Source organism: Giraffa tippelskirchi, chromosome 4 (genome assembly GCF_054371585.1).
Source record: "Giraffa tippelskirchi isolate mGirTip1 chromosome 4, T2T-mGirTip1v1.2.pri, whole genome shotgun sequence".
In the NCBI taxonomy this organism is placed as follows: Eukaryota; Metazoa; Chordata; class Mammalia; order Artiodactyla; family Giraffidae; genus Giraffa; species Giraffa tippelskirchi.
The window spans coordinates 58,826,226-58,842,412 of record NC_137278.1 but is presented as its reverse complement, the minus strand read 5'-3'; the positions used below and the strand labels follow the sequence as shown (position 1 = coordinate 58,842,412).

Genomic DNA, 16,187 nt, shown 5'->3' with positions numbered 1-16,187 from the left:
GCTGTGTCTTCAGGTGCTGGCTGTTTATTCTAATGGATATCTGAAACAGATGCCTCAGCAGTCAAAGGTCAGAATCAGGTTTTTCACACTACATACACTGGGGTGCTTCTGCTATTGATCCTGGAATCAATTTAGAAGTATAACTTGGCACAGTTTACCGAATATCTAAGTATATATGATACTGAAATCGAGAACTTGGCATCAAATTTTTATATACTTTGATTATCTTGAAAGGTGTTTACCCAAAATTGCTGGAAAAGTTTATTTCATGGTTAGTTGGAAAAATCTTTATCCCCTTTGGAACATATTTAAGACTAATAAATCCAAATGTACACAGTAAATCAATGCGAAGCTGGAGAAGAAAAGGATGTTTAAGAATAGAAAAAGAATTACTTTAGTTTTCATTTCCACTCTGAAAATTATACCGACAGTTCACTCTTTTGACACATGTGACTACTCAGCCTGAAGTTTTACACTAAAAACAAGCTAATAAATAACGAAAAACCTACAAACCCTTTAATCTGTGGAGATATCACTCCTTTGTGGATACATTAATCTTATAGAACTGGGACTTCCCCGGTGGTCCAGTGGCTAAGACTCTATGCTCCCAATGCAGGGGGCCTGGGTTTAATCCCTGGTCAGGAACTAGATCCAGCATGCTGCAATGAAGACTGAAGATCCCACATGCCACAACTTGGACCCGGCACAACCAAATAAATAAATATTAAAAAAAATCTCACAGAACTAGCCTTGCAGGTTAGTCTTCATGTCTCTGCATCTCTTCCACTCTGGCCAGTGACAGGACTTTTAAATAATGCTGAAAAACTAACTCCTTTGAGTAGTGAATGTTTTTAGTTGGTATCCATAAAATTTCCCTCTCTCGACATGTGGGTAAGATTCTGACAGTGGGGTCAGATCACATGCATTCACTGGGAAAAGGGGCTTGCTTCAGTGAGAGGCAGAGGAGGCCTGTGGCCTGACCCAAGTCTGCTGAAATCAGTCACCAGATTACTTAGTGCTGAGATTATTAACAGATAAAAATTCTTAGTGAATTATGCAGGTGATTTCAGCTCATCTCCTACATTCTACTTATTTTGCGTATGATGGAATTGTAAGAGACAGAGGGGAAAATGTGAGATTTCCGAACCTGACTTCAGATGAAAGATGAACTTTTAAGAGCTCTGCTTCTGAAAAGCAGTTATTACCAGGCCAGCATTTGCAGGAATGGCTGTGTAGGGCTGTCTGGTAAGAATGAAGTGGTGATTTCTACATCAGGAGCCTTCAAGCTTTTCCCTTGAAGGGCCAGGTAGTACATACCTCAGGCTTCGCAGGTCATGGGATTCTGGTGCAACTGCTCACTTCTGTTACAGAATGAAAGTGACCACAGGAAGTACATGACGTGTAATGAGTGGGCTTGGCCGTGTTCCAGGAACTCTTTACCTATGTAAACAGGCAGTGAGTGGACCATAGTTTGCCTGTCCTAAGGAAATCTGTCAGAGCCTGAGTGGTTTTGAATTCAGAAACTTTGATACTAAAAAAGAAATCCTCGATTATGAGATTTTGTTTTTCTTTATTCTTAATAGGTGAACATTATACCAGTGATTGCCAAAGCAGATGCAATTTCTAAAACTGAATTACAGAAGTTTAAGATCAAGCTCATGAGTGAACTGGTCAGCAATAATGTTCAGATATACCATTTCCCAACAGATGATGAAACTATTGCTAAGATCAATGCCTCAATGAATGTAAGCTCTTAACTGAATAATTCTGTTTTATAAACGAAAAAAGTAACATTGCTACTACATTTGTGAGCATTTTTCTTCCCTCCCTACTTTCACCTAAATGAAATGATACATTTGTGAGACTGGGATTCTCCTTCTGTGGAACCATTTTTTATTTCCTTAATAAGAGTCCTTTCTGTCCTGTCTTTAAGGACAGGAGAAGATGGCACAGCCTCCCTCTTGAGAGACTCTACAGGGAGCTTTCTAATCTGGTATTTAAGCTCTTTCCTTACAGTGTCACAAGTACATGTGAAATATTCACATAACTTTTGTGTTTTAATATAGAATATATTTAGTATATATTTTAATTATACATAACAGTATGATTAAAGATGACTAAGTCTTTTGTGTTAATTCAGGCTACCAAATTTCTTAAATACTTGGTTGGATTTTGATGGATCAAAGGTTTTGGCGTTCTTGTGGAACTTCCTAACCTCCCGAGACTGTTAACTTACCTATAAATGGGGCTCACTGTTGTGAGGAGACAGCTTTGTTCACTGCTTGGCAGTGACATTCAGTACCTGTTCATTCCATTTCTCCTCCTTTTCTGATTTTTTCACACTTTGTCCATATTAAGATACTTAAACTAAATATATAAAAAGCTGACTTATGTAAAGGAAGTGATATTAATTCCTGTGTGTTAAACTCTTTATATCTGATTTTTGTGTGTGTGCGCCCAGCTGGAAAAAGTTTTCAGAGAGTTACAATTAAGAGACTACACACTGTCAATCATTAAATATTAAACATAATACTGTTTACATTAGATTTTTCCCTAAATTAATTCTCAGTGTCCGACAGAACAATCTCCTCACTGCCGTTAAATCCAGCCACTGTGTCTTTTTTCACTGTGTCTTCTTCTTGCTATGCTATTTCCTCCTATTCTGCTTGCTCTGTCTCCAGCTTGGTTGTGTCTTCCTGCCACAGAGATCTCTCACTCCTCTAAATTTCTAACATTTGTAGTTAGCATAGTTTGGGACTTAAATACTACTTGATATTGGTGTTATGTATGTATGTACACCCTAGATATAGTTATATACTTTAGTTATATGGTGTGTCTGTGATTTCTTCAACATTGTCTTTTATATCCAAGATCATGAGGTAAAGGATACCTGTGCTAGAATTCTTTTTTTGTATTCTTATAGCAAAGTTGGAATGCATGTGGGGCATTCTCAGTAACTACTTTTCTCTGTAGGGCCTGAGGATGACTGTAGAACAGCTGGCATATATTCACAGGGCAGGTTTTAAAAGCTAAGGCACAGCAGACCATTTGACTTTAACACACTTGCCATTTAGTAAATGACCTTTTCTCTGTTGTCATTGGTATGAGATGTGATTGATATGCTGGCTCCTTTCCAGGGACACCTGCCATTTGCTGTGGTGGGAAGTATGGATGAAGTGAAAGTTGGAAATAAGATGGTCAAAGCTCGCCAGTATCCCTGGGGCATCGTACAAGGTAAAGGAGATCTACGAGGAATGTGTGCTTGCCTGACAGTCTAAAAGCTGCATTTAGTGCATCCTCTGAGGCGATGCTTGTTTTGGGTTCTGACTAGCTGTCAGAAGGGCTAGTTGTGTTCTGTTTTAGCCACGTCTGCAGAGCCAAATAGAGCCTCCCCACTTCCTGCGTTAGACCAGTTAGTTACCTGTCAAGGTGTGCTAAGACACTCAGAAGGTGGGAACCACTAGTTGGGTACTTTGAACAGAATTTGAGTGTAAATAATATTGTTTAAACTTAGTACATAAATTAATTACTAGATAATTCTGGAACACAATAAACCTCCTTAAAAATTTATATAGTGTTACTTATAAAAGTATTGCCAACTATTTTCCAGTCAGCCAAATGAAGATTTTTAGCATGTATCTAACATTACAATGAATATGAAATTAACTGTCTGGTTCATTCACTCATGGTACTAACTAATGGAAAGCAGACTACCCCTGCTGATACTGGTTTCTCAGTGCTGTTTTTTTAATTGACAAATTTTTTAATTAGTGGAAAATATTGACAAAATTAACATTTTTAATGTTTAGAAAATATAAAGATAATTGTATTTACAACTATTGGTCACAGTTAGGTACCTGACTCAGGACCACAAATGTGGCATCGTGTTGGACAAGGATTTGATAATCACAGCAGGCACAGATGGTGTTGTTGAGTGTGCAGAATTTACCACCTTGAAGTTTTAGTGAAAAAATGTTACATACTCTTCTCAGGTGGTATGTGAAATGTCCTGAGAATGGATTACAAACTGGTAACAAAATATTAATGAAATTATTGGAGCATACGGTACTGGATAGAATATATTTCTTTTCTGTTTCCCTTGGCTACCAAATTTAAGCCAGCGCCCTGGTCTGTTAATGAGCACTGCCTGTAATTTGGTGTGTGTGATGCAAGAAGTGCTCCTTGGCTACCTGGGCAGAACAGCCGTAGCTCTTAGTCAGACTGATCATTTCGCTGTTGCTTATTTCAAATATGTTTTCATTTACTCATCCATTCAACAGATACCAACTGTGTCAGGATTGAAAGTCACTATTGGTATTTTCTATTTCTCTGGCTAGTGGAGAATGAAAACCACTGCGACTTTGTCAAGCTCCGGGAGATGCTCATTTGTACAAACATGGAGGATCTTCGAGATCAGACCCACACGAGGCACTATGAGCTGTACCGGCGCCGCAAGCTGGAGGAGATGGGCTTCATGGACGTGGGCCCAGAGAACCAGCCACTCAGGTGAGCAGCCAGCCAAGGGAGGAGGGGGTGGCGGGGAGGATGGTACCTCTTTATCTGTCCAGGATGACGGGAGAATCTCCCACACCATGAAAGACCACTCGATAATGATTTATTATCACGCTTTCTATGCTGCTTGAATCACTGGAAGGCTTCTTGCTCTTGGAGGTCTCCAAGTCCTCATCCGACTCAGGGAGTTAAGTAGAAGGAAGAACACAGGGTAGAATCTCAGGATTTCAGTACCTGCTAAAATGAGTAACCAAAGGAAAAAGCTCTCATTATTTGATTTTAATTTTGTACTTATATGAAAAAAATGAAAGTATATTATTATAAAAAAAGTTGGAATATGAATCATTAAATAAACTACGAAGCTGTTGTCTTTCATCCTAATGGAAGTTCTGGAATGACTAAATGTAGGAAAATTTCTTATAAAGGAAGCATGAACATTTTTGTGGGGAGTCAGAGATTAGACTAAAGATATTACTATAAGTTACAGGAACTGTAAATGGCTCAATGGTTAGAGCATGAAATGTTGTTGGAACTTCTTTTGTTATTTTATATGCTGCTACACTCCTGAGGTCTTTTTTTAAGATTAAATTATGCAAATGTGCTAAATCAGGTTTATTTTTATGTCACATTCCTGAACAATTCTGCTCAGGACCAGCACTGTGTTAAATCTGCTATGGGACCAAGGGTTCCTCGGCCTCTCATTACTGACTTGGCAGCCCCTCCCTGGTGTCCTGTCTGCACCAGAGCAAACACCATGGGGGGGGGGGCCCTGGAGCTAGCTGCCACTGCATGTGACCTTCGGGAAGGTTTAATATCAGGTGAGGCTAAACTTAATGCTTTTCCAGATTAATGAGTGTTTTAGCTCTGGCAGCGTAATAAACTAAGAATTCTATATACCTCACCCTCCTCACCAATTTTGGGCATGCTATAACAGACTGGTTCTAGTAAAGTGATTTTCTCTGCTGAGGAGAAATTGTCCAGCATTGGCATCCCTAGTGTTTCCCAGAGGAAGCTTCATTTCTCATTCTTCCAAGTCTGAGGTTACACAGGGGTCTCCATGTGCGTGAAGGAGAAAAGGGATAGATCAGTCATCAGTCACTTGTGAGTGATGTAGAAAGGCAGGCTCGGAATTTCTGGATATGGAGCCTAAAAATCACATTTAAGTTAAAATCCCCATCCAGCCCTTTGTCAGGTATGCCCTGCTGGTCAGTGGGTAGATGTGCACCATGGGATAGAGAGACCCTGCGTGTGGAGGGCCCCAGGGTGGGGCGGGAGGAGGACACTCCTGCCCTGTTATGATGAGCAGAAGCTGGGCATGAGGAGACCCAGGCAGGAGGCTGCTATGGGCATCCAGGCACGAACACAGGGGCTTGGTAGTGGTGGGGAGGTGGGGTAGTCAGATGCGTGTTTACCCCTTCCAGTGGAACTGGAAGGTGAAGTTAATGAGACTCAGGAAGGGAGAGGTGGGCTGTGTTGAGGGGGACCGGGTTGTGCTGTGGCTGTACAGCAGTGTGATATAGTCCAGTCGCTTCCTTTGCCATTCTCAGAAAAGCAGGCTGTGTCAGTCACAAGTACGGTGCTGGCCAGGGCTTGCAGGTTTGAAGGAAGAAAACCAGCAGTTTCATTCTATTGCTAGAGTGGAGGAATGAACAAACCATTTCCAGTCTTTCTTCCAGGAAAGTGGGATGTCTAATGGGCCCAACTTAGGATGTGTGCCCAAGTCTTGGCAGGGTGGGTGTGAGCCTGACTGGCTGTCCCACCAAGATGCCTCCTGTGGGGAGAAGTAGAATAGCAATACAACAGCAGACAGGTGGTGGGCAGGCAAGGTTAACAGCCATTCTTTTAGTATTTCTTCAGTTTGGGGAGCATCTGTCCACTTGGCAGGTGGAGAATGGGAAAGGAGGCTCTTCAGTGGATGGCAGGTGAGAGGGCAGGAGCAGTGGCTCCAGGCTGCTAGAAGAGGATGGATGGCAGAAGCAGGAAGGATAAGGACTCCACTCGGGGCGGTAGGGGTGTTGCCTGCTGCCCAGGAGCTGGTGGGCCTCTACTCTGCCCTGCAGTCCTGACAAGATGAGATTCCCTGAGCCAGGCATGCACAGTATCTCTCCTCTTCATGCTTTCTCATTTGTGGAGACACTGTTTGATAAAACTTCTATCATTCTTTCTAGTCTGAGGTCTTAGGAAGGTTTTAGGAGTGTGGTTTCAAGAACTTATATTCCGTCTTTTGGGGAATCTTCCCATTTACTTGGTGTGTGTGCAACAGCAGTCACTATAATTTGGTTGGCATGTAAAATCTGTCCCTCGATATTATATCAACTAGAAAAATAAGCCTGTCTGGATGCCCTCTTCTCCTTATGGCCCAGCTTCCTCCCTGCAGCATCTTCATTTCCTTTCACTGACTGGTTGTGTGGAGTTGTGATTCATGTCTCAGTCTACCCACGCCAATCTCATGCTTGTAATGAGGTTCAGGTAATGCATTGTGTGTACCCTTGAGGTCTTAATTAACTGAACTTTAATTATTTAAACTACATGAAACATGCTTTAAAAATCTCAAATCCCTAAGCTACTTTAGATGAACATAACAGTCTTGTTGATCATCATTGCTCTAGAGTTTGGAAAGTCGATTTGTGTGGTATTTTAGAGTTCCTTAAGTGTCTGGCAAAATTTTTGTGTCATACACTTTGTTTCTTTGGAATTCTCAAGAAGTAGTTCCCTTTCTGTGTTTGGCCTGCAGCAGAAGTGGGGGCGCTCAGCAGTTCTGGGAGAGCTGGACCCTGAGCTCACGGATGGGGTCCCAAGAGAGGGATGCAGTAGTTTTCCTGACAGACGCAAGCACCTAGGATGCTTTTTCTTCTTTGGTTTTCAGCTTTGCCTTAAATCAGTAATGTTTGCAACTAGCATATATGCCACATTAAACATAGCAGCAAGAGAGCTATTTTTCATTCTCCAATCCATGGCAGTCAACAGTGGTTGCATAAGTTTCACAACACTAACTGTATAAACCATCCTTGTAGATCCTCTCAGGGTTTCGTTACCACCTTTTGAAAGACAGTGCGGTTCTTTCCTTGCATTTGGCTCTGTAAGCTTCCCTGTCATGGTGGGTGCGTGTGACAGATGGAGAGCACACCAGAGCAGTGCTTCCCTTTACCTTCTGCTGAGGCATCATTTTGGGCAGGATTTATCAGAGTCAGGAGTGTGGGCTTTGGAGCAAGTCTGACGAGGTTCCAGCCCCAGCTCTGTCCTTGCTAACTCGGTCGCTCTCGGCAGATGACCTTACTCTGAGCGTCAGCACACTAACCCTGCAGGACAGTGTTGGTGCTTGTTCTTCAAGGTGCCACAGGGATCAGTGAGAGTCCAGACCAGTTCCTGCTGGCAGCAGCTATTCTCTAAATGTCTGGTCTTTTCTCTTTGTCAGGTGGCTTGACTTTCCTCCTGAACAACTCAAGGGCTTGTATAAATAAATTTCTGAGAACCTTTTAAAAGCTAGATTTGACATGATTTAGATACATTATTTAAACCAAGTTATGTCTTTAAAAGCTATCAGTCAAGTGTAGGACCACTGAAATGTGAGTGAAGGTGGCATGACTGATTTAGAGGCTTCTTTAAAATAAGACCAAAACAAACACAGAAAAAACAAACAAAAAAACCTTATAAGAAATAAGATGCCTCCTTAGGATCAGAGGCATTAATGTGATCATCTAGAACACTGTGTATATTTATAAACTTTGCTCCTAAAGACAATGTATAGGATTGTTCCTCCTTGGAACACATGCTATAAGTACCACATACTCATGCTCAGCTGTAAGAGCTAATGTGTAACATTTCTTACTCTGATTTTCCTTCAGTTCAGTTCAATTGCTCAGTCGTGTCCAACTCTTTGTGACCCCATGGACTGCAGCACACCAGGCTTCCCTGTCCATCACCAGCTCCCAGACCTTGCTCAAACTCATGTCCATTGAGTCAGTGATGCCATCCAACCATCTCATCCTCTGTCGTCCCTTTCTCCTCCTGCCTTCAACCTTTCCCAGCATCAGGGTCTTTTCAGATGAGTCAGTTCTTCTCATCATATGGCCAAAGTATTGGAGTTTCAGCTTCAGCATCAGTCCTTCCAATGAATATTCAGGATTGATTTCCTTTAGGATGGACTGGTTGGATCGCCTTGCATTCCAAGGGACTCTCATGAGTCTTCTCCAACACAACAGTTCAAAAGCATCCATTCTTCGGCGCTCAGTTTTCTTTATGGTCCAACACTCACATCCATACATGACTACTGGAAAAATCATAGCTTTGACCAGACAGACCTTTGTCGGCAAAGTAATGTCTCTGCTTTTTAATATGCTGTCTATGTTGGTCATAGCTTTTCTTCCAAGGAGCAAGTGTCTTTTCATTTCATGGCTGCAGTCACCATCTGCAGTGGTTTTGGAGCCCCCCAAAATAAAGTCTCTCACTGTTACCCCATCTGTTTGCCATGAAGTGATGGGACTGTATGCCATGATCTTAGTTTTCTGAATGTTGAGTTTTAAGCCAACTTTTTCACTCTCCTTTTTCACTTTCATCAAGAGGCTCTTTAGTTCTTCTTCACTTTTTGCCATAAGGGTGGTGTCATCTGTGTATCTGAGGTTATTGATATTTCTCCCAGCAATCTTGATTCCAGCTTGTGCTTCTTCCAGCCCAGCGTTTCTCATGATGTACTCTGCATATAAGTTAAATAAGCAGGGTGACAATACAGCCTTGACATACTCCTTTTCCAATTTGGAAACAGTCCATGTTCCATGTCCAATTCTAACTGTTGCTTCTTGACCTGCATACAGATTTCTCAGGAGGCAGATAAGGTGGTCTGGTATTCCCATCTCTTGAAGAATTTTCCACAGTTTGTTGTGATCCACACAGTCAAAGGCTTCGGCATAATCGATAAAGCAGAAGTGTGTTTTTCTGGGACTCTCTTGCTTTTTTGATGATCCAACGGATGCTGGCAATTTGATCTCTGGTTTCTCTGCCTTTTCTAAATTCAGCTTGAACATCTGGAAGTTCACAGTTCACATACTGTTGAAGCCTGGCTTGGAGAATTTTGAGGATTACTTTGCTAGCATGTAACATGAGTGCAATTGTGCAGTAGTTTGAACATTCTTTGGGTTTGCCTTTCTTTGGGATTGGAATGAAAACTGACTGATTTTCTTTAAATGTATACAGTTCTAACCATATAAGATTTCTCTGGTTAGACAAGATTAGTAAAATTCCTAAATTTTATCACATTTTAAACCTATTTAGCTATAAAGTATTTTCATAAGCAGTAGAAATTTCTAACTATGACACACCTGGAAAGCCAAGTTATTGTATTCCCTGTTAAACGTTGGGGCGTTCTCTCAGTGAGCTGTGGTGGAAGGGCTCAGCACTTCTGCATGTGAGGAGGTTTGTGGTTCCTCTGAAATTCCACAGGTAAGAGAGGCGCTTGCCATAGAGTTCCAGGAAGTCCCTGCTCTGTGGGCTACACTGGCCCTACTTCTCTGCAGTCGCTGTCATTAGATGAACATTTATGAAGAAACCACATTGTCAGAGAGCTCTGCTGGACAGCTGGATTACAAAGATGCTGAGCCGGTGGAAGAGAGATGCAGTTGGGGTAGGAATACCCAGGAAGAGATATAAACAAAGAGCCATGGGAATGCATGGAGGGAACAGGGGATTCCACCCAGAGAGACTAGAGGCGGATTCCTGGAGGGATAGGACTTGTCGGGCAGAGTGAGGGCAGGGCAGCAGGCAGTGGCTGGAGCAAGAGATGTGTGCCTCATACCTGAGGAGGAGAGGTCTGTTTGCAGCATTCTGAAGTTTCTAAAGTGCTCTCATTCTGCAGATAATGTAACTAATGCAGAAGGAAAAAATAAAAAAGATCTCTGTTTTTGGTGGAAAAATCTGAGGAATGGCAGGAAGAACAAAATGAAAGAAAGATGAACTCAATCCTCGAGCTCAATTAGGAGATTATTGCAACAGTGAAGGCAGAAAAGCTCAAAGATCAAGTTGGGCTGAACATTGTGTCTGTAGAAATCAAAACAAGACTGGACTGAGATGATGTTGGGGTCCCAGGCTGAACTCCCAGACCCTGGTGATCAGACATGGTGACGAATTGAGGGGAGGAGTCCAGAGAGGTGGATGGAGGAACCTGTGTGGGGTGAAACAAGCACTTCTTGGAGTGCTGGCACAGCAGGGACCCACACACAGACCTGCACTCCCTGAAGGAGGTGGGCTCTCCCTGCCCACGGCTCCCTGGAGGCACACTCGCTGTGACAGTCACGAGGCCTAACCTGGAAGTTTGAATGTTTGCAGGTTTGTACGTCATCTCGCTAACATGAGAGTAACACAAATAACTTTTCAGTCTTCAGGAGACCTACGAAGCCAAGAGACATGAGTTCTATGGTGAGCGCCAGAGGAAGGAAGAAGAGATGAAGCAGCTATTTGTGCAGCGCGTGAAGGAGAAAGAAGCCATCCTGAAAGAAGCTGAGAGAGAGGCAAGTGTGCTGTTTGCTATGATTTCTGTTTATTTGGGTTGTCCTATTAACCTGGGGATCTATCTCAAGAATTAACATGTGGTTTTGAAGACGAGCTGTTCTTCAGGAGTAGCTATTCTAACACATAGTCTTTGGATGCAGAGCTTTACGAAAAAAAAAAAACATCACAGGCTGAAAACAAAAAATTTTGCCTTTGTGAACAAAGTGTCTTTGATTAGAAGTGGTTTATCGAGGGCTGGTAGAGGACTACATTACCAAGAAGCATTTTAACTATCTTAACTAGGAGGTAGAGATGCTTTAGCTATGGTTTGATAAGCCCTTTTGAGTTTTGAGAGTCACTCAGACTGTTGTTTGCTGGAAATGGCTGGCTCAGAGCTATTGAGTGTGAAGTCAGTCTTCCTGGGGGAGGTGGGTGGTCCAGGTGGCCTTGGCACAGAATTATCTGTAATGAATTTTGTTTGGTTTTCTTTAGTTTTCTTTGCTTGTGGTTCTTCAAGGATAAATTTTACTTTTACTTAAGTTAAGGTATCTTCTGTAGACTTAACTGCGATGGCTGCATCTAAGTAAATGGATTCTAAGTTAAGGTGAGGATCAAAAAGGAAGAGCCACAAAAAAGAATTTCTGAGAGAAGACAGAAATGTTAATACAAATGAACTTGTTAATATGAGAGTTCCTGAAGAGTTATTTGTTGTTCTTGTTCAGTCACTCAGTCATGTCCAACTCTTTGAGACCCCATGGACTATAGCACACCAGGCTTACCTGTCCTTCACCATCTTCCAGAGCTTGCTCAAACTCCTGTTCGTTGAGTCAGTGACACCATCCAACCATCTCATACTCTGTTGTCCCCTTCTCCTCCTGCCTTCAATCTTTCCCAGAATCAGGGTCTTTTCCAGTGAGTCAACTCTTTGCATCAGGTGGCCAAAGTATTGGAGTTTCAGCATCAGTCCTTCCAATGAATATTCAGGATTGATTTCCTTTAGTATTGACTGGTTGGATCTCCTTGCAGTCCCAGGGACTCTCAGGAGTCTTCTCCAACACCGCAGTTCAAAAGCATCAATCCTTCGGCTCTCAGCCTTCTTTATGGCCCAGCTCTCACATCCATACATGACTACTGGAAAAACCATAGCTTTGACCATACAGACCTTTGTCGGCAAAGAAATGTCTCTGCTTTTTAATATGCTGTCTAGGTTGGTCATAGCTCTTCTTCCAAGGAACAAGCGTCTTTTAATTTCACGGCTGCAGTCATCATCTGCAGTGATTTTGGAGCCAAAGAAAATGAGGTCTGTCACTGTTTCCATTGTTTCCCCACCTATTTGCCATGAAGTGGTGGGACTATATGCCATAATCTTAGTTTTCTGAAGTTTTAAGAAAACTTAAAGAAGTTTTAAGCCAACTTTTTCACTCTCCTCTTTCACTTTCATCAAGAGGCTCTTTAGTTCTTCTTCACTTTCTACCATAAGGGTGGTATCATCTGCATATCTGAGGTTATTGATATTTCTCCCAGCAATCTTGATTCCAGCTTTGCTTCATCCAGCCTAGCATTTCACATGATGTACTCTGCAGAGAAGTTAAATAAGCAGGGTGGCAATATACAGCCCTGACGTACTCCTTTCCCAATCTGAAACTAGTCCGTTGTTCCATGTCCTGTTCTAACTGTTGCTTCCTGACCTGCATACAGGTTTCTCAGGAGGCAGGTAAAGTGGTCTGGTATTCTCATCTCTTTAAGAATTTTCCAGTTTGTTGTGATCCACACAGTCAAAGGCTTTAGTGTAGTCAATGAAGCAGAAGTAGATGTTTTTCTGAAATTCTTTTGCTTTTTCTATAATCCACCAGATGTTGGCAATTTGATCTCTAGTTCCTCTGCCTTTTCTAAATCCAGCTTGAACATCTGAAAGTTCAAGGTTCACATACTGTTGAAGCCTGACTTGGAGAATTTTGAGCATTACCTTTGCTAGCGTGTGAGATGAGTGCAGTTGTGCAGTAGTTTGAACATTCTTTGGCATTGCTTTTCTTTGGGATTGGAACGAAAACTGACCTTTTCCAGTCCTGTGGTCACTGCTGAGTTTTCCAGATTTGCTGACATATTGAATGGAGCACTTTAACAGCATTATCTTTTAGGATTTGAAATAGCTCAACTGGAATTCCATTACCTCCACTAGCTCTGTTCGTAGTGATGCTTCCTAAGGCCCACTTGACTTCACATTCCAGGATGTCTGGCTCTAGGCAAGTGATCACACCATCCATCGTGGTTATCTGGGTCATTAAGATCTTTTTTGTATAGTTCTTCTGTGTATTCTTGCCACCTCTTCTTAGTATCTTCTGCTTCTGTTAGGTCCATACCATTTCTGTCCTTTATTGTGCACATCTTTGCATGAAATGTTCCCTTGGTATCTCTAATTTTCTTGACGAGAGATCTAGTTTTTCCCATTCTATTGTTTTCTTCTGGTTCTTTGCACTGTTCAGTTAGGAAGGCTTTCTTATCTCCCCTTACTATTCTTTGGAACTCTGCATTCAGATGGGCAAAATGATTGTCTAAGGAGGTCTTAAAAATAGCTGAGAAAAGAAAAGCAAAAGGCAAAGGAAAAAAGGAAAGATATACCCATCTGAATGCAGAGTTATTTGTAATCAAATTATCCATGAGAACATGCATGCATGCTAAGTCGTTTCAGTCATGTTCAACTCTTTGTGACTCCATGGACTACTGCTCGCCAGGCTCCTCTGTCCATGAGATTCTCTGGGCAATACTGGAGTCAGTTGACATGCCCTTCTCCAGGGGATCTTCCCAACCATCTCCTGCCTTTCCTGCACTGGCAGGCAGGTTCTTTACTGCTAATGCCACCTTGGAAACTTAATTTAACTATACAAATCTATTATTTAAAATACTCTGATAGTACTTCCTATTTAAATAAACCCAATAGTAAGTGGTTTTGTAAAATTAATAATGTACAAATATATCTTGTCTATAATTTGAATTTTATCTTTATTTTCAAAAAGTTCAGACAATGGGAAAGTGAAAGTACAGGGTCCATCCCCATGTCCATCCCCACACCTAGATTTAGAATGGACATATCACCATCTTTAGGGTGTATGTTTTCCTGGCTGCCTGAAGACTGGTGTAAACATCAAGAGCATTTCATGCATTCCTGAAGCTCAGGTGCCTTCTCCTCCATAACCATGGTGCCAGTATTACACCTAAGAACAGTAATAGCAATGCCACAATCTAACCTGATCATCAGTTCATAATCAAATTTCTCCAGTCATCCCAAGATTATCTTTTATTATTCCTTTCTATTTGGTGATTGTTTTTGAACCAGATTTCAATCTTAGGTCTAATATTGCACTTAGGTATTATGTGTCGTCTTTTATTAGAGAACAGTCCCTAGCTTGAAGTTATTTTGAAATCCTAACATTGAGGAAGATTGTGATGAGTAGGAAACTGTGCTGGTTTTTCTTCTGATTAGTATACACTTCTCTTGTAAGAGTTTCTCTCTCATACATCATGGTTCTCAGTTTCTCCAGTGAGAAGATGTAGAAGTGGTTTACAGTTGAATTTTAACTTTTAAAACCCTCCATAAGAATATTTGGGCTTCCCTGGTGGCTCAGATGGTAAAGAATCTGCCTACAATTCAGGAGACTTGGGTTCAATCCCTGGGTTGGGAAGATCCCCTGGAGGAGATCCCACTGGAGGCAACCCACTCCAGTATTCTTGCCTGGAGAATCCCATGGACAGAGGAGCCTGGCGGGCTACAGTCCTCGGATTGCAAAGAATTGAACATGACTTAGCAACTAACACACACACGTCTATTTCTTAATTGTTCACGTAATATTTATGCCTCTCCTGTTTCCACAAGTACTGTAGATACTTTGAAGTAAACAAGTGCAGCTGCACTAAAACCCAGACCTGGCGAGTCCAGAGTGAGTATATGCAGTATATATACTAGGTGTGCCTGAGCCACGGTCCTGGGTGCTTCTCAGAGACACTTCTGGGACCCCAGCAAAGTACAGAACTCAGGTCAAAGACACTGGCTAGTTTGGCAAGAAAGGAATGTTGTTTCTGGTATTCACTTTTAAAAATAGATACTTTAAAAAGGGTCACTACATAGCAGAATGTATGATGTCTTCAGAAGCTCCTTTATACAACAGACAGCAGTGTACCATGTGGCCACAGATGCTTCAGAACATCAGTGAGTAGTTTCAACACACAGAAGGTCTCCTGCTTTTAACCTTTCAAGTATTTGAAAATGTATCTGAATTAAAGGCCTTGTAGTGAACAGTGGAGCCACAAGTGAGTTGCTTCATGTATGTGGAGTAGACTGCCGCTGCCAAAAGCTGTGAACTCCATGTAATGTAAATAATAGTCAGATTCCGCCTACCCCCTTTTCTAAGCCATTTTTGTGTTTACAGTTTTCCTGGAATTTCTAGTCAACCTCATGAATGACATGTGAAGTATTCTACAACTTTCCAGAATATTTACGGATATAAAGTATGCCCCCTCCATTTAAGGAATCAGAGATTGGATTCTACTCACATAATGTATAATAAGCCTGCCCTGTAGTCTCCCTTTCCAAGCATTACCCTCCCTTCTGCTCTTCTTCCCAATTCATGGAGGTGCACTCATGCTCAGAGAGCTGCAACTCTCTGTACGTGCACGCCACCAACTCTTTATAACTTTTTAAATTAATTTAATTGAAGAATAATTACTTTACAATATTGTGGTGGTTTCTGCCATACATTGACATGAATCAGCCATGGGTGCACATGTGTCCCCCCATCCTGAACCCCGCTCCTTCCCCACTCTGTCCCTCTGGGTTGTCCCAGAGCACCAGCTTTGAATGCCCTGCTTCATGTGCTGAATTTGCACTGGTCATCTATTTTACATATTTTACATGTTTCAATGCTATTCTCTCAAATCATCCCACCCTTGCCTTCTCCCACATAGTCCAAAAGTCTGTTCTTTACATCTGTGTCTCTTTTGCTGCCTTGCATATAGGATCGTTGTTACCATCTTTCTAAATTCCAAAAATGTTAATATACAGTATGTGTTTCTCTTTCTAACTTACTTCACTCTGTATAATAGGCTCCAGTTTCATCCACCTCATTAGAACTGACTCAAATGCATTCTTTTTTATAGCTGAGTAATATTCTATTGTGTATATGTACCACAACTTAATATTC

At 41.7% G+C, this 16,187-nt stretch overlaps 1 protein-coding gene and 1 long non-coding RNA gene across 12 annotated transcripts in view; one reads left to right on the top strand and one right to left on the bottom strand.

Annotated features, from left to right (window-relative positions):
• Window positions 1–16,187, bottom strand: part of LOC145546368 (uncharacterized) — a 41,359-nt gene that overhangs the window by 6,249 nt on the left and 18,923 nt on the right. The window contains exon 3 of the long non-coding RNA XR_014082797.1: window positions 4,553–4,749. This is a non-coding gene — a long non-coding RNA (uncharacterized LOC145546368). The remainder of the gene's footprint in view (window positions 1–4,552; window positions 4,750–16,187) is intronic.
• The window catches only part of SEPTIN10 (septin 10), a 45,137-nt gene that overhangs the window by 23,933 nt on the left and 5,017 nt on the right, over window positions 1–16,187 (top strand). For 6 of the 11 annotated variants that reach the window (XM_081593033.1, XM_081593034.1, XM_081593032.1 and 3 more), the window contains 4 exons: window positions 1,584–1,745; window positions 3,138–3,234; window positions 4,338–4,506; window positions 10,880–11,012. In XM_081593033.1, coding sequence (XP_081449159.1) covers window positions 1,584–1,745; window positions 3,138–3,234; window positions 4,338–4,506; window positions 10,880–11,012 — 561 coding nt within the window. Of the gene's footprint in view, window positions 1–1,583; window positions 1,746–3,137; window positions 3,235–4,337; window positions 4,507–10,879; window positions 11,017–16,187 lie in introns of all 11 variants that reach the window. The other 5 variants (XR_014082792.1, XR_014082793.1, XR_014082791.1 and 2 more) reach the window with 1 other exon arrangement.